The sequence below is a fragment of the Cervus elaphus genome, chromosome 12, assembly GCF_910594005.1.
Source record: "Cervus elaphus chromosome 12, mCerEla1.1, whole genome shotgun sequence".
Lineage (NCBI taxonomy): Eukaryota > Metazoa > Chordata > Mammalia > Artiodactyla > Cervidae > Cervus > Cervus elaphus.
In genome coordinates this window covers 1858340-1883089 of record NC_057826.1, presented here as the reverse complement: position 1 = coordinate 1883089, position 24750 = coordinate 1858340, and the positions used below count along the sequence as shown (strand labels likewise).

General features: G+C 47.2%; 2 protein-coding genes across 14 annotated transcripts in view; one reads left to right on the top strand and one right to left on the bottom strand.

Moving 5' to 3' along the window:
• EFCAB11 (EF-hand calcium binding domain 11) overlaps nucleotides 1-8115 on the bottom strand; it is a 240458-nt gene extending 232343 nt beyond the window's left edge. For 3 of the 9 annotated variants that reach the window (XM_043919408.1, XM_043919407.1, XM_043919406.1), the window contains exons 1-3: nucleotides 7930-8112; nucleotides 7298-7393; nucleotides 2790-2835 (exon numbers count right to left, since the gene is read on the bottom strand). In XM_043919408.1, the coding sequence (XP_043775343.1) occupies nucleotides 2790-2835; nucleotides 7298-7393; nucleotides 7930-8004 (217 nt within the window). In that variant the 5' untranslated portion in view covers nucleotides 8005-8112. Of the gene's footprint in view, nucleotides 1-2789; nucleotides 2836-7297; nucleotides 7394-7929 lie in introns of all 9 variants that reach the window. The other 6 variants (XM_043919409.1, XM_043919411.1, XM_043919410.1 and 3 more) reach the window with 4 other exon arrangements.
• Nucleotides 8116-9737: 1622 nt separating this feature from the next.
• TDP1 (tyrosyl-DNA phosphodiesterase 1) overlaps nucleotides 9738-24750 on the top strand; it is a 71901-nt gene continuing 56888 nt past the window's right edge. For 3 of the 5 annotated variants that reach the window (XM_043920217.1, XM_043920214.1, XM_043920218.1), the window contains exons 1-5: nucleotides 9738-10155; nucleotides 12875-13449; nucleotides 16986-17029; nucleotides 18218-18273; nucleotides 21564-21660. In XM_043920217.1, the coding sequence (XP_043776152.1) occupies nucleotides 12879-13449; nucleotides 16986-17029; nucleotides 18218-18273; nucleotides 21564-21660 (768 nt within the window). In that variant the 5' untranslated portion in view covers nucleotides 9738-10155; nucleotides 12875-12878. The remainder of the gene's footprint in view (nucleotides 10156-12874; nucleotides 13450-16985; nucleotides 17030-18217; nucleotides 18274-21563; nucleotides 21661-24750) is intronic. The other 2 variants (XM_043920216.1, XM_043920215.1) reach the window with 2 other exon arrangements.

The following is a 24750-nucleotide window of genomic DNA, read 5'->3' as shown; positions in this document are numbered from 1 at the left end:
AATTCCATCAAGTTAGGGAGTAAAAAAAAACAACAAAACAGTGAAGAGTGGGCTATGTCCTCAAAAATATCAATGCTGCAAAAAGGCAAAAAAAAAAAAAAAAAAAAGGCAAAAACACCTTCTCCTAGAGGCAATATTGTTCACAAAGTCATGTTCAATATGTGATACCAAAGTGAAAAGCGGAAGTGTTGGTCGCTCAGTCGTGTCCGACTCCTTGTGACCCCGTGGACTGTAGCCCGCCAGGCTCCTCTGTCCACAGGATTCTCCAGGCAGGAGTACTGCAGTGGGCTGCCATTTCCTGCTCCAGGGGACCTTCCTGACCCAGGGACTGAGCCCAAGTCCCCGCACTCACAGGCAGATTCTTTACTGTCTGAGCCACGAGGGAAGCCCATGTGACACCAAACTTGTATCCAAAAAACAACCTACTAAACTCGTCTGTATATCCAAAATTTATAAATAAAAGACTTTTAAAAAGAAAGAAAAATACAGCCAAAAGGACACAGGAGCCAACTCCAGGAGGCACTTGATGGCCAGTCTCCGCCAAGCTGAGCACTAAAACGATCGAGCGTGGCGTGCTCCGACACCAGGGACTGCAGCCCGCCAGGCTCCTCTGCGCACGGGATTCTCCGGGCAGGAGTCCTGCAGGGGGTCGCCATCTCCTCCTCCAGGGGACCTTCCTGACCCAGGGGTCAAACCCGCCTCTCTTGCGTCCCCTGCCTTGGCAGGCAGATTCTTTACCACTAGCGCCAGCTGGGAAGCCCAATTAAGTATAGGAATGAATTATAAATCATTGAAAGCATACAAATTCATGAGTCCATAGTGATAAAAGAGCTAGATTGATCAATCAAGAAGGCGGGAAGTCTCTTGCTTATAGTAAAAATGCCAGGGGCTAACTGAAAGAAGTCCTGAGATTAGAAAATCATTACTTTACAACCATATGGCAAAAACTGGATCAGACAAGAATTATAAATGGATAACAAATCCTGGGGGAGATGTTGATGAGAAGCACAATATTTGCAACATCAAACATGTCTCTCCACAGGCTGTTGATGAGTGGCAAGGGAAGAAAATATGAAGAGAAATAATACAATGGAGAAACCGGACAACACCTTGACCGGTGATGAAATTAACATCAGCTGCAAGAGACAGGCAGACAGACATCTGGTGTCTCAAGACGTGGTGCCCTGACGACAGGTCACCTGAACAGGATTCTGTCTGAGAACGCAACGGCTCAACCGAATGACAGACGAATGCCAGGCAAACACAAGCGGAGGGCTATTCCTAAAAAACAAAACAATGAGGAGTGGGCTATTTCCTCAAAAAAATCAATGTTGTAGGAAGGCAAACCAAAAAAGAAAAGTTTACAAAAATGTCCTGGCTTAAAAGAGGCTAAAGAGACATGACACCAAGAACTAACTCCTGTCCGAGATGAGGGGAGATGCTCTGAGGAAGATAATTAGAGCAAGGGACAGCACGGGAATCGAGCACGTTTTCGTTCAGTCTCCAAGTCCCGTCCGACTCTGCTACACGGATGCTGAAGACAGGCATCGGTGTGAACTCCCGATAAGTGTGCCGAGGCGAGGGAAGCTCCACGAGAAGAGGCAGAATGTGCGGATGAGCGGCGAGACGGGGTAAAGTACGAACGGTAAGGGAATCTGGCAAAGGGGTACACGGCTATTCTCTGCACTGATTTTATTGTGCAACTTTTCGTAAGCCTTAAATTATTTGCCCCCAAAAGTAATTGTTGAAGAGCCAATTCCGTGTACTGTGGCCCCTGCCTCCTCAAACGACAGGGTCATCTTTCTCCTCTGCCTTTTCCCTCTTCATTCAGTCACCCGGCTGAGCCGAGAAACAGCTTCATGTTCCAAACAAAGGCAAACGACGCAAAGCAAAGGGCTCTTGATCCACAGCTGCTGGACCTACCGGAAGACTGACCTCCTCACACGGTCGCTTTCTCACTCTGTTTGTCTTCAAACCACTGCAGCCTGGCCTCTGTCCCCACCACGCGCTGACACTGCTCTTGCTAAAATCACCAGCGCCCCCGGGTGCCAGCTCCATGGGTCCCCTTCAGTTCTTCTGCTACTTGACCTTTCAACAGCACTGAACAGTGCTGGCCACACCTGCTCCTTGAAATATCCACTTCTATTGGTTTTTGATCGAACACTCTTGATTTTCCTCTGGGCCCTCTGCCCCTCCTAAGTCTCCTTTGCCATCTCTTCATCCCCTGTCTGACTTCTAGTGGTTATCATTCCTATGACTCTCAGTCCACACTCTCCCTCAGGGGGTCTCATTCATTCCCGCGGCTTTAAAACCACCTAGACGCTGACGGCTCCCAAACATCTCTGCAGCCTAGAGCTCTGCTCTGAATTCAAAAGTCATACAGCCCAACGGCCTTGATGTCCTCGAGCAAAACCTTTCAAACTCGAAATTGAACTCTTGCTGTTTCCAAACTTTCAATCTTCTCCCCTAGTCTTTCCATTTCAGTAAGGACCACTTCTGTTCACTCAGCTGCTCAGAAAACCCAGACCATCAGTGGGATGTTGAAATTAGAAGCAACATTTTGTCTTTAGGCTTTTCAATGGTTGAAAATTCTCCCATAATAAACATACTTATGAATACATTGATTCATCAAAACTAAAAGAACCAAATCTCTTCTTGTTTGGAGGGTAATGGGAAACAAAGCAAAGATCTGCTGTAACGTAACGCTTTAGAGTCTCTATATTTGTTCTTCGTTTTAGTTTCATGAGTGTCTAAATAAGGTAGGTAGTAAAAATTAACTTTCACATTACCAGAAGTGTTTGGATCTACTGACGACATCACAGAATCAGCTTCTATCTAGAAAAGAAAAAAAAAAATGAAGTAATAGAATATACAATTTCATCAAATGTTTTCACAGTATAAGTTCTTAATTCCTGGGATGCAGGAAAGGAATGCATATTATGAGAAACCATCTTTGTTGAATCCAGCAGACAAGTACTATCACAGGACAGCTATCATAGTCATTTCACTGTTCTGTCAGTAAGACACTAGAAGCTAATCTGCTACAGACCCCAGTGGCCCCCAAAACTTTAATCCATTGATCAAAACAGTTAAATCATATAAAATCAACTTGGCTGTCATATACACAGCATACCCCATAAGGCAACCTTTCTGTCTTACACAAATACAAGCGATTGTTACAATGGGTTCTTTGGCTTCCCTTAAAATATTTTCTTCCTGACTGTAATAGTAACAATGTAGAAAACATGAAAAACATTTTTACATTAGGAAGAGAAACAATGAAAAAACGGCCGCCCAGTGAACACCACTGTCAACATTTCCGCCTAGTATACCTTTCTTTTTCCCATGTGTTTTTTTTTTTTTAATTGGAGTACAGCTGTTTCCAAATGCTGTGTTAGTTTCTACAGCCCAGTGAACCAGTCACACGTACCCACACACCCCTTCTTTTTCGGATTTCCCTCCCACTTAGGTCGGCGCGGAGCACCCAGCAGAGTCCCCTGTGCGGCACAGTCAGCTCTCATTGGCTATTTACTTTATATTGAAGTGTGTGTACATCAATCCCAGTCTCTCAGTCCATCCGAACTCCTCCTTTCCTACCCACGCATTTTTAAACATATTTGCAAACACACTGTATACTAAGTTTGTGGACCTGCCTTCACTAAGTATTAAGACACCAGAATTTTCCATTTCTGCAACACCTTTACAAACATCTTGGAATTGGGATCTTGGCAACATGTGACATAGCTTCTCCACCTTGGATTCCATGCCCTGCACTTTGCTGGTTCTTCCTGACCCTTCCAGATGACTAGCTCCCAGCGCGGCTCCCTCTAGGGGTCCCCGCCGACCTTTAAATGTGCAGACGCCCCCAGGCTCTCGCCTCGGGATGCCACCCTTCACGCTCTGCACACGCTTCCTGGTCAGTGCCACCCACTCGCACACCTGTGAGGAATCCCAAACCTATCTCCGCCCTCCCCTCTCCACCCGATTTCAGATTCCCACATCTGAGGGAGGCATACATCCTGAGAGCGGGCCGTTAGCACCATCATCGCCTCATCATCCAGCACGGGACTTTAAACCTGAGTGCCTGAGGCTGTCTTTAACATGGATAACCAACAAGGACCTGCCGCAGAGCACGGGATCTCTGCTCAACGTCAGGTGGCAGCCTGGATGGGAGGGGGCTTTGGGGGAGAATGGATACACAGACACATAAGGCTGAGTCCCTTCGCTGTTCATCTGAAACTGTCTGAACATCGTTGATCAGCTGTAGCCCAATACAAAATAAAAGTGTAAAAAAACAAAACCAGTGAGTACACTTAGGGTGCCTGCATCTCCTCGGAATTAATGCACCACTCTCTGAACTCACTGCCCTTCCCCCAAACCTCCTCCTTCTGAACTTCCCTCTTTTCTCATCCTTTCAGTCCTGCGGCCGCATCGCTCGGGTAGTCACCAGGTCCAGTCACTGGGACGTACCTTCTCCCACCACCACTGGGCGCTCCCAGACACTTCCTATCAGTGGAGTCTATCTCCACCGGTCTAAACAAGGCCCAACCTCCTACTACAGTTACCACTAAAACTCCTTGCCATCTTCTCTTTCTGTTCTCAATCTCTTTGCCTCAGTATTTATCAGAGTTTCATAAGTCTATCTAAACTGAACTGCTTCAACATGTGTGTGCTCAGTCACTCAGCTGTGTCTGTCTCTTCGTGGCCCCGTGGATGGTAGCCTGGCAGGCTCCTCTGTCCGTGAAACTTTCCAGGCAAGAATGCTGGAGTGGGTTGCCATTTCCTATTCCAAGGGATCTTCCTGACCCAGGGATCGAACCCATGTCTCCTGTGTCTCCAGGACTGGCAGGTGGATTCTTTACCACTGATGCCCCCTGGGAAGCCCTGCTTCAAAGTAGCATCTGTGTTTTATTCATCTTTATATTTCTAGCAACTTGAAAGTGCTCCTCTTACTACAAGAGAATACAATAAATTTCATTCTGTAAACATTTTCATGAATGCAGATTGATTTATTATATAAAAGTGACTTACAGCTTCAGGACCTGCATTCAGGAGTTATTTCATTTGCTCAAAAGCAGTATTTAAAAACAAAATCCCAAACCTCAACCTAATGTAAGAGTAGAAACCTGTTAGATTTCAGAGGGAATATATTGTCACTTAATAAATGTTCATGAACATTTGGTTCATGAACATATGATTATCATGAACACATGGTTATCATGAACATATGATTCTTAAGTGTATTGGTGATTTGTTATATCAGTATTTTACTGTTTAGCAGTCTGTAGCCAACAAGCATTTGATTAAAAAGTAAACTCCACCCGGCGGCGGCGGCTCCGGCCCTGGCCGGCAGGGGCGCTCCTCGCGCCGGCCGCCGCCTCCGCCAAAAAAAAAAAAAAAAGTAAACTCCAAAACCTCAACCGAAAGTAAAAACCTGTTAAATTTGATGGTGTGTAGTATGTATGTTACCCTATCACTGTACATGTCATTAAATTCTTCACTTATGCCCTGAAATTAAAACTGAGTGAGTAGATCCAAAAGTAATAAAGGCAGAATGAGACCAGGTGTCTTTCCAGCTGAACCTGGGTTAAACGCAGTGCTTTACAGGCCAGGTCCACACAGCTGACCTGCTCTGGAATTCCAGCTAGAAAGACCGCAGGTTAACAGGAGAGCTGCAGCCTCAGGGAGGTAGCCCTGACTAGCCCTGAGGACTTCTCTGAGCTCCACAACCAACCTCTCAGTAACTAAGCAGCCCCCTGGCAGTTGAACCACTCGGAACCTACCTGAGCTGTTCATGGGACACAGCTATATCAACAGAACACACTAACAGTGAAGGTGTGATACACTTAAGCATGATGGAGAAGAAGATGCTATGTGATCCCTGGCTTCTCAGGGTTTGTAAGCTGAGACAAGTAGAGCGCGATCAACAGGCAGAGCTGAGCCCAAGTGGCCGCCGAGTCCCTTGGTCTAAGGACGGCAGGAGGGAGGGCATTCCAGGGACAGCCCCTAGTGCTCCCTCAGGTTGGTGCCTGCCGCTGAATTTCTTACACCTGGCCAAGATCTCGCCTCTGATTTGTTCAGCAGCTTAACAAGAGGGACCTGGGACTAGAATGGATGTAACAGACAAGGGGACAATGCAAGGATGGGGAGCCCCAGGAAACCTGTCCTACGGAAGCAGGGGGCTCACTGGAGATCAGCTCAGCTCTCCTTAACTAGTGCAACCTTTTCTGGAGAAGCAGTGCCCAATAAAATTTCAAGTGTACCTAGCACTTGTACTTCTAGGAATTAATCCCACAGAGATGCATTCACAGACAGAGACATAGTTATAGAAGAATGCTCACTGTAGCAATATCAGCAGGAATGAAAAATAATGGAAGCAACTGAAATGACCAAAACAAGAAAACTAGCTAAAGAGACTACTAGGCAGCGACTTTTTTAAAAAATGTAGTGTGTGTGCTTTTATGTTCTTCTACCGTCAAGTGAAAAAAAGCAAGTTCAAATAAAACAGGCCCACTACGCACCTCCCTACGCTTTCAGTAGAATGCCAGGCATGTTTGTCATGGATAAGAAATTTGGGATGATGCACAAGAATGGTTAATAATGGTAACTCCTGAGGAACAGGGAGGGAAAAGATTTACATCCAACTTCATGTTTTTCTGGTCTGTTTTACATTTTTGACTATATAAATGCATTTTTTTCATAATTTAAATGGGGCAAATTTTTTTTTTTTTTTAGTTTAAGAAAAAAAAAAAAATCCTGCACGTCCCTTCCTCTGTGAATTCCTCCTGTTACCAACATCCCCCACCCCCAGGCTTCTGTCTTGAAACCATGCTAGTATCTCACATTTAACATAATTATTAGCAGCCTTGTGGTAATTTAGTCTTGATAGATTCTAATTCACCCCTTATTTGGGTTCTTAAGAAGAAAGTAAAATTCAGCACTGGACACATCCCTAAAATTGCTCAAAAGGCAATGGTTTGTTTTATAAACATCCTAAGCTAGCCCTCTGCACTTTACTTAGAATCCATCCACTACTGTACTGGGCTTCCCTCATAGATCAGTTGGCAAAGAATCTGCCTGCAATGCAGGAGACCCTGGTTCAATCCCTGGGTCTGGATGATCCCCTGGAGAAGGGAATGGCAACCCATTCCAGTATTCTTGCCTGGAGAATCTCATGGACAGAGGAGCCTGGCAGGCTACATCCATGGGGTTGCAACAGCCGGACATGACTTAGTGATTAAACCACCACCACTACTGTATTCTCTGCCCTGTCCCCAAACACAAAAGAAAGTTCTACCTTGGATGGCTTGTAACCAAACAGCATTACAACAGCAACTTTAAAGTCCTCTCTGCTTAGATAGCCTTTGTTATCTTCATCGCATGCTTTAAATACCTAAAGAACATTAAGTATCTTCAGTTAATAAAACAGAAACCATTTGTTCTACTATTTTTATTACTAACATATATTAAGTTTACACCTCTCAAATTTAAAACTTAGCTGAAAAGTTGGGCTGAGAAGTGAGTTTCATTATCCTAATTTTAATTCTCAAAACACCTTAATGATGTGCTAAAATTTACTACCCCCTCCAAAAAAGTGCAAATGACTTATCGGTAGGTTAATTCTTTTAAACCATCGGGATAAATTCTACCCAAAATTCAATGCTAGAATGAGGAAGGTGAGGCAACTGGGACGGCTTTGAAAGGCGGGAGGACAGGTGCAGGTTACAGCTTATTATAAAGAGACTCTGTCGCAGAGAGCAGAAGGAGGTTGGAAGTAGGCAGAACACTAGACGGGGATCCAGAAGCTTGGAAGCCCCAGGCTGGGTCATTAGTCATCACACCTCGGGGCTGAACGAGACCCGGGAGAGGGGATGGCGTAAGCGCCCCGGGTCAAGCCGAAGTCCGAGATCCAGCCCTCCGGACACCTACTTCCACCCACTTCTTGTGCTCTGGGGGACTGGCTTCCCACGTCCGTGGCCGGGCGCCGGCCTGGGAGTAAAACATCGCGACAGCCGCACGCGAATCCAGACAGCAGAACCCGCAAGCTCTGCTGCCAAAGCCCCCGGGCCGCAGCTCCGCTCGGCGCAGTCCCGGAAGCTGAGCTTCGCAGGGCACCTCCAACGTCCCCTCTCATTGGACGACCTGCGAGCCACCGGCGTTGATCCCGCAGCTCTATTGGCCAGAGGCTTTTTTAGCAACGTTTCCTTGGAACAGCCTATGGCAAAGAGGCCCTCAGGCCCGCCCCCAGTCCTGGCTCCGCCCCTCTGGTTTTATTAACTCTTGGCACAGCCTATGGCAGAGAGACCCTCAGGCCCGCCCTCGGCCCTGGCTCCGCCCCTTGGAACAGCCTATGGCAGAGAAGCCCTCAGGCCCGCCCCCAGTCCTGGCTCCGCCCCTCTAGTGTTATTAACTCTTGGAACAGCCTAAAAGAGAACAGTCCTGGGTGTTCATTGGAAGGACTGATGTTGAAGCTGAAACTTTGACCACCTGATGCGAAGAGCTGACTCATCTGAAAAGATCCTGACGTTGGGAAAGATTGAGGGCAGGAGGAGAAGGGGATGACAGAGGATGAGATGGTTGGATGGCATCACCGACTCAATGGACATGGGTTTGGGTGGACTCCGGGAGTTAGTGATGGACAGGGAGGCCTGGAGTGCTGCAGTCCATGGGGTCACAAAGAGTCGGATACGACTGAGCGACTGAACTGAACTTAACTGAACTGGAACAGGCTATGGCAGAGAGGCCCTCAGGCCTGCCCCCCAGCCCTGGCTCCGCCCCTCTAGTTTCTCCCTGCGCGGCAGGGACACGTGCTCGCCCAGGGGCTGTTTCACTGTGTCCTGAGTGATTCTTTTCATTTCCTGTTCCCACACCTTGCAGCGATTACTTTTGATAATTTCGATCAATGACACTATGCTAGGCATCATGAGAGACACAAAAAGAGTGTGAACAAAGCATAACAGGAGCCTAGCACTAAGCCCTGTGCCTGGTACAAATCAGACGTTCAATAAACCAAGTGAGCCCTTAGAACGTTTCCATCAAGTTATTTCATCCAGCTTTCTGGGAGGGGTGGAAATTCCAAGACCGGTATCAAGAGCACTGAGTCCAAACTCCATAGCAAACTCCTTACTAAATGCAAGGGATAGGGCGAGGGTTCCATTTTTCAAGAGTTTATCTCAGACCCCTCTCCTGGCAAATCAGGAAGATTAATAAGGCAACACACACACACACACACACAGGCACACACACACACCTGCTTTAACAAAGAAACCAATATTCGAGGTTGAGTCTGAGGGAGCTCATTTAGCCTTTCGTCTTACAACAGGGTTTACGGTCTGTGCCCCAGGAGAAGCTGGAACACTGGTCTCAGGCTTCAGCTTCCTCTAACCTCTCAGCTGATCCTCTCTCCCTTGGAAAAGAAACCCTCCTGCCTCGAGCTCCGGGAGCCTGAAATTAGGAGATTCTCCCTAATCTCCTGAAGAGGATGTGTTTTGCAGATCAGCTACGAGGAAAGAGGGAAACTTTTCCTCCTTTCTCCTGCTTTTGTCAGCCGTGGCCAGGCGGCGAGAGGACAGGTAAAGGCGGACGGGACTCCTCGCCGCCCCTCTCTGGAGGGGTCCACGGCGGTCCCCGGGTGACCCGGCGGGGTTTAGGACCCAGCGGCGCGCGTCCCGGAAGGGGCAGGGGCGGGGCCACGCGGCGCGCGCCGGACCGGCGGGTTTGAATTGCGCGCATGCGCGAGCTCGGGAGACGGAGCGGGGTCCCAGGCGGACGCGCGCTCGGGGACTTTGGGCACTAAACCTGTGGAGGCCGCGGCGGGAGCGCTGCGCCTCCTCTCATCCCGGCCCGGTGCGCGGGAAGCCCGGGTCCGGCGCGTCCTCACGGGCCAGCGGGCTTGGAGGCGGGTCCGGAGGGCAGCGGAGCGCCCAGGTAGGGCCCTCCTGGGCCTCGGCGGCCTCCTCTGAGGGGGCCGGATCCGCCCTGAGGGGAGACCGGAGTTCGCCGGGAGCTCTCCTCCGCGGGTTCTTACTCTGGCCTCGGTGGACAGGCGGGCGGGCGTCTTCGGCCGTCCGCGAGCGCCCCGGCGCTCACTCTGTGCTGTTCCCGGTCAGAGGGAGCCGTCGTGCTGCTTCCAGCGGTGAGACTTGCGAGCGTGAGGTGAGGGGCGCGCGGCAGAGCTATGTCTGGCCCGAGGCAAACTCAGAGGAAAGTTAGCGGCTGTTCTTTCTTTCTCCGTGTACCTCCGCCTCCGCGCCCTTCGCTGCCTCCCCTCCGCCTTCTCCAGCCCCCAGGGCCCCCGCAGGAGCCATCTCCTTCCACTTCTGTCCCCCTCCAGACCATTCTCCGGACAGAGCTGTTGTTCAGTCTCTCGCGCGTGTCCATCTCTTTGCGACCCCATGGACAGCAGCAGCCAGTCTTCCCTGTCCATCACCAGCTCACCGAGTGTGCTCAAATCAGGTCCATTGAGTCGGTGATGCCGTCCAACCATCTCATACTCTGTCGTCCCCTTCTCCTACCAGAGGATGTTGAGACACAGAGTTGTCGAGAGCCGAATTTTTTTGGGGGGCGGGGGGGAGCCGAATATTTTAGAAGTAAATCGGACAAGGTACTCCCCTTCAGTGTAACCCTACTGTTCTTCGAGTAAAATCCAGAATCTGTAACTTAACTCCTTATTCCTGCCATCCGCCTTCACCTTGGACCATCTCCCTGTCTCCCTTACCCAGGTCCGGGTCTGTTTTCTGGAGTTACTGCAGCCTTCTTCTGGCCTGGCCTTTGCAGATTGGGTTCTTTCACTTGGAATACTTTTCTTTCCCACCTCCACTTTATTTGGCTGTTTCCTTTTCTTCTTTCGGCTCTCAGTTAAATGTTAAATTCAGGATATTATAAGGTAAAGGCATCTGTGTTACTTTCTCATACCTATGAAGTATAATGAATATTTGTAAAGATATCTTGGTCTTCTTGGCTATTTTTGTTCCTGTCTGTCTTTCTTTCTCCCTGAAGTACAACCTTTCCTAAGGCGGAAGCTGTTTCTATGCTATTAATTTCTTATTCCCAGAGCTTGGCACATAGTAACTGCTCAGTAAACATTTTCTGGACAAACAAACTCTGGGAGGTAGATCTGATACCCATTTTCAGAGGAGAAAATTGAAGCTGAGCAGTTATGTAACCAGCCCAAGTGCATATTTACCACCTAGTAATGACTGGATTTTATATTGGAGTCCATATTTGCCCACTACTGGCCACACCTGGCCTCAGTTGAAATTGATTCCCATGCCCTCCTGATGGTTTGCAAGCTCTATGAGAAGCAGCTGGAAGTGTAAAACAAATAGCTCAGCTGGGACTGGGATGGTAGGGGGAGAGGAGGAGCTAGCAGCTTTAAGAGGAGTATACATTCGCATTCACAAATTTTTTTTAGTATCAAATAGACACTGATGTTATGAGTTGGCATTTGGTGGTAGAGTTTCTTTAGGTTTCTACCCTCCTTGGCATAGTAGCTTAATGCGGTGTTTGCCGAATTTCATTAATGTGGTTGGTTCAGTTCAGTCGCTCAGTCTTGTCCGACTCTTTGCGACCCCATGAATCGCAGCACGCCAGGCTTCCCTGTCCATCACCAACTCCCAGGGTCCACTCAGACTCATGTCCATCGAGTCGGTGATGCCATCCAGCCATCTCATCCTCTGTCGTCCCCTTCTCCTCCTACCTTCAATCTTTCCCAGCATCAGAGTCTTTTCCAATGAGTCAGCTCTTCGCATGAGGTGGCCAAAGTATTGGAGTTTCAGCTTCAGCATCAGTCGTTGGTTGCTTCCCCAGTTTTGTCTTACTCTCAACAGTTATGGTCTTGGAGGAGGCAATGGCAACCCACTCCAGTGTTCTTGCCTGGAGAATCCCAGGGACGGGGGAGCCTGGTGGGCTGCCATCTATGGGGTCTCACAGAGTTGGCCACGACTGAAGCGACTTAGCAGCAACAGCTATACCTCTATTTGCTTAATGTTTTTATTTGAACCCACTTTTACATAAAAACTGTCTTTAAGAAGTAAACTTTAGTTACTGTAAATGTCATGGAGCCGTTAGATACCTCCTGCTCACATTAAACCAAAGTGTTACTGGTTCCTGCAGAAGAACCCAAAGCCCGTTGTTTGTTCAAAAGCAGGATTAAAGGCATTTCTACAAACAACCTCCTCCTTGATTAAGCTGAGGGACTGGATAGGAATGGAAAATAGAGGTAGTTTCATAATGAGATGTTAATGTCAGGTCCCAGTCATCTCCACTTTGGGAAACACTGTACTTTGATGACCCAAATGATAAATATCAGATCTTAGAGTCAGCACACGTGGGTTGTAATTCTGATTCTACTGCCGTCCCTTACCCAGAGAGTGATGTTAGACCTGTGCTGTGCCAGACACCAGCCAGGCATTTATCAAGATCCAGGTGGAAAGACGAGGGGAGAAGGTGAGCGGGGTTTCTGCTGTCACTTTATTTGCCAGGTTCTCATGGCAGATTCTGCTCATGTGCCCTGAACACCCACACAGCAGCTGATGTTAGCGAAAACAGCTCAGCATCTGCTAAGGTCAGGTGTGCTATATGTGTGTCCTAATAGCTCAGGACACGGAATTTGAGAGCAAGAGAATGAGTTTGCCAGTGTCTGCGACTCTGTGGACTGTAGCCTGCCAGTCTCCTCTGTCCGTGGAATTCTCCAGGGGAGAATACTGCAGTGGGTTGCCCTGTCCTCTTCCAGGGGATCTTCCCGACCCAGGGATCGAATCCCACTTTTTTTTGTCTCTTATGTCTCCTGCGTTGGCAAGCGTGTTCTTTACCATTAGTGCCACCTGGAAACTGGTGAATGGGAAATAACAAGATTTTTGCCTTTCTTTTCCAGAAGCATGGCGTCCCAGGAAGGCAATTATGGGAAGTGGACGATATCCAGTAGTGATGAAAGTGAGGAGGAGAAGCCACAGCTGGACAAGCCATCTGCCTCTCTCCTCCCCCACGCCAGGCAGGGGGCCACCGGGCAGCCGAAGTACACCTGCTCCGAGGCTCGGAAAGCCGCCCACAGGAGGAAGCTGGAGCCCGTGAAATTCAGCACCACAGACTCAGTTTCCGAAGCTTCACCTTGCAAAAGACAGAAGAGTGGTTCCCAGGAGGACCTGGGCTGGTGTCTGTCCAGCAGTGAGGATGAACTGCCTCGAGAGCTGCAGCAGGAGCAGGCGAAGGCCTCGAGGGTCAAAGAGGAGAAAGGCCCCCCTTCTCCCAGGGACCATGCGGCCCGGGGAGCTGGGCCTCACAGCCCCCGCACCAGCCATGGGCTCCCGGAGGAGGAAGATGAGCAGGAAACCTCAGGGGAAGGCCAGGATGTCTGGGACTTGCTGGATGAAGGGAACCCCTTCCAGTTCTACCTCACGAGAGTCTCCGGGATTAAGCCCAAGTATAACGCAGGAGCCCTCCACATCAAGGGTGAGTGGAGCTGGAGAACGGGAGCCCTCACTTCGTTAGACAGGAGGGCAGCCTAGGAAGGACCTCCAGGAGTGCTTCTGAGCCACTCTCAGGGGAAAATAACCATTTTCACAGGCAGATGGATTTGTTTGACAGCAAACTGTTTACTTAGGTCAGGAAACTAGTGGCTGCTTTCCACAGCCCAGTAGATCAGGGGTCCCCAACCTCTAGGATCTAATGGCTGATGATTTGAGGTGGAGCTGATGTCATAACAGTAGAAATAAAGTGCACAGTAAATGTCATGCCCTTGAGTCATCTGGAAACGCTCCCCCACTCCAGTCCGTGGAAAAATTGTCTTCCGCAAAATCAGTCCCTGATGCCAAAAGGGTTGGGGACCACGGCTGTGCACCAGCCTGGTGGAAGCCTTCAGACAGTGCTTAGCGTTGCTTCACTTGTAAAGGTTAAACTTGATCTGGTAACACTTTATCAAGAAAGTAGCCAGTAATTATCAGCAGTAGTTCCCTTGGCCCAGAGCATCAGGGTCCCCCGGAGCTTATTAAAAGTGCCAGTTCTCAGCCTCCCCTCCAGATTCCTTGCATCAGAATCTGGGAGCCCGAAAGGGGAGTTCTGTTGCCTGAGCGAGTTTGAGGACCACTGTGTGAAAGCCTGGGTTTGGTTCTGGGTGAAAACAAGAGTGCCCTGGTCTTTGGTTTCTATCTCCAGGGAACATCTGTGTGATATTGTGATATATATAGATATTTGGTCTTCCCTCCTTATAGTTGGGTTTTTTTGTTTTTTGTTTTTTTTTTTTTTTGTCCCAGGTTCCTGAAATAGCTCCAAAGTAATTAAAGGTGAAAGGAGTGTATTTTGTTATTCCTAAGGAGCCCTTCAACCCCACCTGTTTTTTTTAATGCAGAGACTTTTGGAATGCCTCTAGGAATGGGGGGGAAGGGGCTGGTTGCCTGGGGAACCAACCTTAGGGTTAAAGTTGGAACTTTCAGCCCCAACCCCCACCTCTGGGGAGAGGTCCAATCAATCACTAGTGGCCAATGATTTAATTAGTCTTGCCTGTGCAATGAAGTCTCCATTTAAAAAAACAAACCAAAAACCTCCCTTTAGAGGTTAGCAGAGCTTCCAGGTTGGTGTATACAGGAGGTGCTGGGCCTGAGTGCACCTGGAAGGGGTGTGGCGAGCCCCTCCTCCATACCCAGGCCTGTGCACGGCTTCCTCTGGCTGTTCCCAAGTTGTATCCTTTTATAAAAAACTGGTGATGTGGTGAATAAAGGGCCTTCCTGAGTTCTGTGAGGCACTGCGCAAATTATCAAACCCAAGGAGAGGGGTGGTGGGTGTAGCTTAGAAGTACAGGGGTCTGGGCTCCTGATTGGCCTCTGAGCCAGAGATGGGGGCAGCCCTTCACCTGTGGGGTCCAATGCCAGCGCCAGGTGGTTGGTGTCAGAATTTAGTTCAGTTGTAGGACAGGCAGCTGGTGTCTGGAGGATGGGTCTGTGAGGGAACACCCCACGCTCCCCGCCGCACCTGTGGTCACAAGTAATGGGTGCAGAGAGGAAACAAGGCTTACCTTTGAGACACCGGCAGGAGCCCTAGAATCCTGGACACAAGACTTGAATCCCGGCCTCAGCGTTTGCCTGCTGTGTTGGTAATTGACAAAGGACCTTTGTTGTTCTGACTCCCTGCGACCCCATGGACCGCAGCACGCCAGGCCTCCCTGTCCATCACCAACTCCCAGAGTTTACTCAAACTAATGTCCATTGAGTCAGTGATGCCATCCAACCATCTCATCCTCTGTCATCTCATCCCCTTCTCCTCCTGCCTTCAGTCTTTCCCAGCATCAGGGTCTTTCCCAATGAGTCAGTTCAAGTCATATGGTCAAAGTATTGGAGCTTCAGCAAACAAAGGACCAAACATTCTTCAGAGTTTTAGTTTACTCACCTTTAAATTGGGGATTCAGAAAAAAGAAAACGGGGCTAGGGGAGAAAACACACAAAGTGCCCAGCACAGCATATTCACATAGTCACATAGCATGTATACAAAATAAACATTGTCACCCTTATTTCACAGTACCTTTCTTGCCCACATTCAAGAACAGATTGTGTTCACTGTGAATAGTATTTTAATCATATATCAAATGTGTAATTGACCAAAAATTTCCTTCAGGGTTTTCTGTAACACCTTGAGGAGTCCCTGAACAAACTTTTTGGCCAAACCAATACATCTTGTGTGTGATGTATAAATGTTAGTGTATTTAATTCCATACTATAAAGACTTTGATTCTACAAGTTGTTTAAACATTTTTCCTTTCTGCAAATGTCTGCCTGCTCTGAGGAAATGTAAGATAGATTTCAGTGTCATATTGAGAGAGATTCAAACAGGAAATAGAGAGCTATGCAAGGATTTGGTATATATAATAAACTAGCTGTTAGCTAACAGATGACACTAGCTGTTAGCACCAAGATACGAAGGAAGGGGAGGTAACATTTATGCTAGGAACTTTTATGTGGGTTATATAGGTGATCTTTAATTCTCATAGTGGCCTTGTGAGTAGATGCTAACAGTTGTCCTCTTTGAATCCGTGACCGATCTGCAGAGAAATTGAATAAACCTGCCCAGGGTCACAGGAATATGGTTGAACTGGGATTTGAATGCAGGCATTCTGGCATCATGGCTTCCCTTGTGGCTCAGCTGGTAAAGAATAAGCCTGCAAAGTGGGAGACCAGGGTTCTATTCCTGGGTTGAGAATATTCCCTGGAGAAGGGAAATGTTACCCACTCCAGTATCCTGGCCTGGAGAATTCCATGGACTGTATAGTCCATGGGGCTGCAAAGAGTCAGACACATCTGAGTGACTTGCAGTTTCATTCTGGCATGAAATGCATGCTCCTATGGTATCCCACACCAGCAAATGCCATGATTGTAGGTTATTTAGAAGATCTCGTGGAGGAAGAGGAACTTCAGATAATTCAGAAAGGTAGAAAGAGGGGCTGCAGTGGGAGGAAATGGGGAAACAACATATCGTGATTTCTCTTTGGTTGTTCAACTCTCCCTTTAAGACCGGAGCTTCCAGAGCTTCCCTTCCCTGGTGGTCCAGTGGTTAATAAGACACTCTGCTTCCCCTGCAGGGGGCATGGCTTCAGTCCCTGGTCAGGGAACTAAGATTCCACAAGTCACATGTGGCCCAAAAATAGAAGAAGAAAAAAATTTTTTAATTAATAAGAGATTTGGAAAAAGGAAGGATGTGTATCATTATCGTTCTCATTGACAGTTTCTAAAATTGACCAGTCATTCATTTCTAAAGTTGTGGATCTTGATTTTTTTCCCATTCTGTTTGGTTAAATAATAGTGATACATGATAAATATTATCAGCCCAGGGAAATTTTCTCTTGAATTTTCTGGAACATTAAAGTCTAGCCTCATAGTAACTCTTCAGTGCACTGTTTTATAAGCCAAATTCTGCTCGTCAGTGACTGTTTAATAAGTCAGCTGTGATCATTATTAGGTAATTTTTATCAAAAATATGAATTTGATGTTTTGTCTTTTCAGATATTTTATCTCCTCTGTTTGGGACACTTGTTTCTTCAGCTCAGGTGAGTTTCCAGTTTGATCTTTGGATGGGAGGGGGACACATAAACCACTCTGTAGGAAAATGAGCAGTGGGACCGCTGGGTCAGTCCCGTGCAGGATCCCCAAGGTGGCACCTGCCTGGAGGCCAGCACCCAGCACCACGGTCATGGGATCCATCAGCTTGGAACATGGATGCACACTCACCGGGGCTTCTGACTCTCGGTTTCCTCACTGGCCAGGAAATCATCCTGGAAATTCCACCCCGGGGGACTTCTCTTTGGCACGCTGATAATCTCATGGGACTCTGGTGCAGCTCCTTGGGAGGTGTGGGTACAGAGGTGAGGGCCACATCAAGTTTGATTTGATTTAGAGAAATAAATGAGAAATTTCCTACACCCTCCAAAGAGAAGCGAGGAAAAGTTACGGATGTAGATGTGTCTGCATGTTTGATTGCTCCTGCCTGACAGGCCTGGTCCCTTTGTGTTGATAAATCACCTTAAGGTGCCAGGCTTTCCAGCAGATAGAACAAGGTCTTGTCCCTAAAGAAGGCAAAGCTTCCTGTGTGCTTCTTGTTCTGCTTAGCGGCAGAAATCCTGGTCTCCAGGTGGAACATGGGGTGAATTTGTGTGTGTTCTCCCAGCTAGGATGAGTCGTTATGTTCAGGAGAGGGCCAGGGATTACCCAGGCCTGGGGAGGACACCCATAGGTAAGCCTGGTCCAGAACTTGTAGTCTGATAAGCCTGTAGTGAATGTCCAATTCCAGACACCTGTTTACAAACCTAACTCAATAGATTGCACACATTGCAACTGAGAGGTTCCCCCTTCTCCAGGGGATCTTCTCAGCCCAGGGCCTCTGGCATTGCAGGCAGATTCTTTACCATCTGAGCCACTAGGGAAGCCCCTTCACTACATTATGGAAAAACCCAAAGTAGCTTTTTGACCAACTAAATACAAATGCTGCCAAAGTGTGCAGAGATAATTTTCTGTTTTCTCACGCACTCCCCCACTGACTCGGAACCCTTAAGCCCTGTATTCCCCTCAGCATGTATTTTAGGTTTTTGAGTGTTGCAGCATGATGGTCCAGGTTTATAAAAACTGTGTGTGTAGTTCATGATTGGTTTAGATTCTCTTTGAGTTCAGTAAGTTGACAGTTCTCCTTATGAACTGCTTTTCTGAATTGCCCGTGACATCTTTTCTTTCCTCCCGTCTAGTTTAACTACTGCTTTGACGTGGACTGGCTTGTAAGACAGTATCCACCAGAATTCAGGTGAGTTCTGCAGAATGATGGATGACGTCAAAATTCTAATTAATGGAGCTTGAAAACACAAGGTCTGTGTTTCTCAGGCACCTGCTGTCCATCTTTCTTTGAAGATTTCTTTTGAAACTATTGAAATCTTTATAACATTATTATAATGGGAAAGCAGCCTTTTTTAAAAAAAATCTATTCTAAAATACAGTTCTAAACTATTAAACCTTCTTAATACAGATTTTAGCATGTCCCTCTGTTCTGTCCAGAAGTAGGGTAGGACAAATTTCAACCTGAATAAAAGAATTTTAGGTCCAGTGCTCACAGGAAGGAAAAGGTCATTGCCACCTTCGTTCTTGACCAGTAAGCCTGCACTTCACTTAGCACTTTGATGCTGGGTAGTTTTTTTGGGTTTTTTGTTTGTTTGTTTGAGTCTCTCTCGTTTCACAGGTGATTCTTCCTATAGCCCAGAAGTTAATGCAGGAGTCATAGGGCCTTCCATGATGCAGATATGGAGGTGATGTTAGGCAGTGCAGGCCAAATAAAGATCCCATTGCATGGTGACGTGCCACCTGTCCCATTTCCAGTACATCCACTTGGCAGAATCCTGTAGCAGCAAGTAAAGTAGAGGGATACACATGCAGGAAAATGGTTGTCAGGATCCTCAAAGTCCATGTTGCATTGAGCACATCAGACTGTGCGAACTTTCATTAATAATAGTGTGTGTGTGGGTGTGTGTGTGTGACTCAGTCGTGTCCGACTCTGTATGACCCCATGGGCTGTAGCCCACCAGGCTCCTCTGTCCATGGAACTCTCCAGGCAAGAACAGTGGAGTGGGTCGTCATGGCCTTCTCCAGGGTATCCCGACCCAGGGATTGAATCCTGGTCTCCTGCATTGCAGACAGACTCTTTACCATCTGTGCCACCAGGGGAGACCTATAGACAGAATGCTGTTGAAACTCCCCAAGCAGCTTTGACACTCAGACCCGTAACGTGTGAGATGAGTCGCAGCTGCGTGTGACGGAAAGACGGAAATAACGATTCAAACCAGGGCTTCCCAGGTGGCTCAGTGGGAAAGGATCCCCCTCCAGTGCAGGAGACTCGGGTTCAGTCCTTGGTCAGGAAGATACCTACTCCAGTATTCTGGCCTGGAAAGTTCCATGGCCAGAGGAGCCTGGCAGGCTACAGTCCATGGGTTTGCAAAGAGTTGCACACAACTGAGCATACATGCACACGAATCTGAGAGAAAATTTCTCCAGCCTGTTCAAAGGACGGGCTGATGCCTGTTCACGTCAGGGACGGTGGTCTGCTTTCCTGGGCCACCAGTTCAAATGCGCATGGTATCCAGAAACGCCCTCGCAGACACACCCAGAAATAATGTTTTATCTGGGCCCTCTTGGCCCCGTGAAGTTGGCACAAAAATTAACCATCATGCAGCCTTTTTGTGATAGTTTTCAGAACACTGATAAATTTGAAGTGAGGCTGCCCTGGTGGTTCAGTGAAAGAATCTGCCTGCCAATGCGGGGGAGGCCAGTTTAATCCCTGGGTCAGGAAGATCCCCTGGAGGAGGAAATGGCAACCGACTCCAGTATTCTTGCCTGGAGAATCCCATGGACAGAGGTTCCTGGCAGGCTACAGTCCATGGGGGTCGCAAACTGAGCACGCACATGCCAATTTGACGTAATTAATGAAGACTACTACTTCTGTCAGTAATGTTTAATCTTTTAAAAAAAAAAAAAAACTCATGATCTGATAACACAAACAGTTTCTGGACGGTAGAGTCGTGGTTATCTATTACATTATTCTCTGTACTGTTTTTCTGGTTGCAAAACAGAAAATTTGTTCCAGGTAGAAAGCAACTGAGAAGATGTGTCTCTTTGTTTTATTTTCCCGAAAATATTAGCATAAAGCTGTTAGGGGTTAGGCATTAGTCCCGGATGAGTGTTTTCTGTCATGTTTCTTTTTAGTTGAGCGGTGTCCCTTCCTGTATGACAGAGAATCGTTCTGCATGTGACTGATGACCGTGGAAGTTGTTCATCTTACTTGATTGCTTGTTGGAGAAAACTCCAATTTTTGTTTTGTTGGGCGAGCTTGTAAAAATATATTCACTTCTAAGGATTATGTCACTTCGAATTAACCAGAGTAGATCATGGTTCTCTTAAAAGCCTTTTTAATCTATTACTGCAGAATATTTTTTTTCAAACTTTAAACTTCTTATTTTGTATTGGGGTATAGCCAATTAATAAGGTTGTGGTAGTTTCAGGTTGAACAGTGAAGGGACTCAGCCAGACAAATACATGTATCCATTCTCCCCCAAACCAGCCTCCCATCCAGGCTGACACATAACACTGAGTAGAGTTCCATGTGCTATACAATTGGTCCTTGTTATCCATGTTGAATATAGCAGTGTGTACATGACCTTGCCAAACTCCCTAACTATCTCTTCCCCACCTCCGGCCACAGTAAGTTCCTTTTCTAAGTCTGTAAGTCTCTTTCAGTTTTGTAAGTAAATTCATTTGTTTCATTTCTTTTTAGATTCCACATATAAGGGATGTCATACTGTATTTCTCCTTCTCTGACTTTCTTCACTCAGAGTGAATCTCTCTAGGTCCATCCATGTTGCTGTCAATGACATTATTTCTTTCTTTTTCATGGCTGAGTAATATTCTGCTGTATATAGGTACCACATCTTCATCCACTCCTCTATCGCTGGACATTTGGGTCGCTTCCATGTCTCGGCTGTTGTAAACAGTGCTCCTACAGAATATATTGTCCTTTTGAATTGAAAAATAAGGCATTTTTAATGCACATTGGGCTGTTTCACTGAAATATAACTACCTCCTAGTGAATCCGCATGCCTGGACCTGGGCCCTTTCACTCTTGTATCTTGGGGATGTGGTGCAGGCCTCACTCACAGCAGGTGTTTAATGAATGGATGGCTAGTGAGGAAGTGACCTATTGTTTGGTCCAAAATAAGGGAAAGAAAAGAGCATCACACTCGACAACACTAAGTGTGTTATCTCTTAATCTGATAACACAGAGCTGATGATGCGTCCTTTTGGACCAAAGAAGATAATTATTCAAGGACTTTGGATAGTCCCAGCCCCTCTGGGTCACTGCAGAGATTCAGGATCAGGCCACGGGGCCCCCTTATAAAGGTAACCACTTAGCAAAGTGATCACTTGCCCTGTGCTGGCCCTGCACTCAGTCACCACACAGGCTGGACACACGTCGGTGGTCAGCCTTCCTTCACTGGACACCAGACCAGCTTCATGAATGAGGGGTTTCAAATACCTGTGATCTCCTTTCAGGAAGAAACCAGTCCTGCTTGTGCACGGCGACAAACGGGAAGCAAAGGCTCGCCTCGTTGCCGAGGCAAAGCCTTATGGGAATGTTGCCCTCTGCCAGGTAAGCCGCTTATTGCCGTTCGCGATCTCGCTTCGGCTGAGAGCTGGAGGGAAGTTGGACCTGCAGTGTGCCCACCCTCCTGATGCAGGGATCCTCTCCAGCATCACCAGCAGGCGTCTGTCCAGCCTCGGCTTAAATCCTTCCTGAGGTCGCCTGTCCTGCTTGTGCATAGCCCTCATGGTTGAAAGCTTTTTCTCTGTGGTGACCCAGTTTCTCTGTAACTAGTCAGGGTCTCCAGAGAAACAGAACCTGTGAGGTTGTACCTGTGTGTGAATTTGTAGAGACGTTTACTGTAGAAGAGCTGGCTCACGTGATTGTGTGGGCTGGCAAGTCCAACATCGGCAGGGTGGGCTGGACACCTTGAGAAGCGCTGATGTTACAGTCTGGGTCCAGAGACCAACTGGAAACTGATTCCCTGTTCCTTGTGGGAACCGGTCTTTCAATTTTTTTTTTTTTCTCTTAACAACTTCAACTGACTAAGGCTCACAAACATTCTGGAGGGTAATCTCATTTCCTTACAGTCCACTGATTGAAATGTTGTTGTTCAGTCACTAAGTTGTGTCTGAGTTTTCATGACCCATGGACTGTAGCATGCCAGCCTCCTCTGTCTTCCCCTGTGTCCTGGAATTTGCTCAAATTCATTGATTTAAATGTTAATCTTCTCAAAAAAAAAACCTTCACACAACATGTCACCAGATATCTGGGCACTGTGGCCTGGCCGTGCTGACATGGCCTTCTTTCCCCGCCTTCCACCTTGGTTCTCGCTTTCCCCTCTAGAGTCACACAACCTCCTTGCTGGTGTCAGTGGTTCTCGGATTTGAAGTCATTTATTTCATCTTCCTAGTTTTCTCATTCAGGTTCCAGCATTTGCTTTCTTCAGCTGTACCTGGGGTATCAAGGGTTCCCTATCTTTCCCCAAGCTGCCAGTCTGCCGGTTTGGCATCTCTTTTGTCCATGGCCCTCTGGAAATGGAGGTTTCAACGTGGAGCAGGTTCTCTGGAGTCAGTTCAGTGGCAGTTTCTTTGAGGGCAGCTTCAAACTGGTAGTTTTTATTGTGACCACATACCTTATATTAGCTGCCATTGACATTTTACCCACAGCCCTTAGATCCTTTTTAAAGACTTTTTTTTTTAATGTGGACCATTTTTTAAGTTTTTATTGAATTTGTTACAGTATCGCTTCTGTTGTTTATGTTCTGCTTTTTTATGCAGCAAAGCTTGTGAGATCTTAGCTCTCCGAACAGGGGCGAACAGGGATGAAACCCACCCGCCCTGCACTGGAAGGCGAAGTCCTAAGCACTAGACCACCCGGGATGTCCTGCCCCTAGTTCTTTTCACAAGAATCATCTGATACTAGAGAGACTCAGACTGAAACCCAGCCTGTTAGAAAACTGCCTCGCGACTTGCACAGTATATGTGATTCAAGTCCCAGGAGGGGCAGTCACTGATCTCATAACAGGCTTGTTTTGCTGGCGCCAAAGCAGAGAGGTGGCGAAGAGAAGGCTGCTACCCAGCTGCTTTCCTGTCGTCGTTCAGTCGCTCAGTCGTGTCCAGCTCTTTGCCACCCTGTGGACTGCAGCACGCCAGGCTTCCCTGTCCTTCACTATCTCCCAGAGTTAGCTCAGACCTGATGCCACAGAACCATCTCATCCTCTGTCGCCTTCTTCTCATCCTGACCTCAATTTTTCCATTTCTTTCTACATCCCTGTAATTTTGTCCTGATACTTTCCAGTCAGTACATGGAGTTTCCTTTGGACTCATTGTTTTAGACTCCGTGTCTGAAAGGGTCTTTTTATGTGTGACATTTCCTGTAAGAATTAAGGAATGTTGATGACTTCCTTCCTGTGGTGGTTCTCAAGTGGCTGGTGAATGTGTACCTTTTCCTGTATGAGCAGGTGGGTCAGTCCATTCCTCAGCAGCTTGATGAATGAATCTTTCATGGCCCTTTTCTCTCCTGGCCAATAGCTTAGTGCAATTGACTCAGGACTTCTGCTCTTGGAGTACAGAGACAAGGGTAAATTACATAGAACCTGATTATTTTTATTTTCCATTTACTTTCTAATGTCCTTTTTCCTCCATTCATGCAAGATTAAAGAATTCCAGCTCCCAGTTGTTTTATCATTCTTCAGCTGTGGAATATTAACTGTGTATGTGTATTATTTTAAAGATAAGAACAGTGAGAAATCTCAATCTGATCAATTTTAAACCCATCTCACAACATTTTTCCTGTGATTTAACTCACTGTACTTTTATGTATTTGGAGTTTTAAATCATTCCATCTCTTTAACCATCACTGTTTAGGCTCACCTTCTGCACAGGATCCTCCTTTGATTAGCAGTTGCCTAAAATCTGTTTTGCATTTGTTTCCAAAGACAGCAGAGGTTAAACTGAAGTAAGATAGCACTTAAAATGGGCAGAAAATAAATGACACCGGAATCCTGACAACCATCAATAGAATCGATGGAAATACAAAGTGTTTTTCACATGTACTGAAAAGTTTAGGAGAGGTGGTAGCGTGCTTCAAGGAAGCCACTAGAGGGCGTAACGAGCCTTGTCTTCCAAACCTGTGTTCAGTTCAGTTGCTCAGTCCTATTCGATTCCTTGCGACCCCATGGACTGCTGCACACCAGGCTTCCCTGTCCATCACAAACTCCTGGAGCTTACTCAGACTCGTGTCCATCGAGTTGGTGATGCCGCCCAACCGTCTCATCCTCTGTCATGCCCTTCTTCCCCCACCTTCAGTCTTTCCCAGCATCGGGGTCTTTTCCAGTGAGTCAGTTCTTCACATCAGGTGGCCAAAGTATTGGAGCTTCAACATCAGTCCTTCCAATGAATATTCAGGCTTGATTGCCTTTAGGATGGACTGGTTTGATCTCCTTGCAGTCTAAGAGACCCTCAAGAGCCTTCTCCACCACCACAGTTCAAAAGCATCAATTCTTTGGCACTCAGCCTTCTTTATGGTCCAACTCTCACATCCACACATGACTACTGGAACTCCTATATACAAAATAGATGACCAACAAGGACCTACTGTAGAGCACAGGGAACTATACTCAGTATTTTATAGTAATAACCTGTGAGGGGAAAAAAT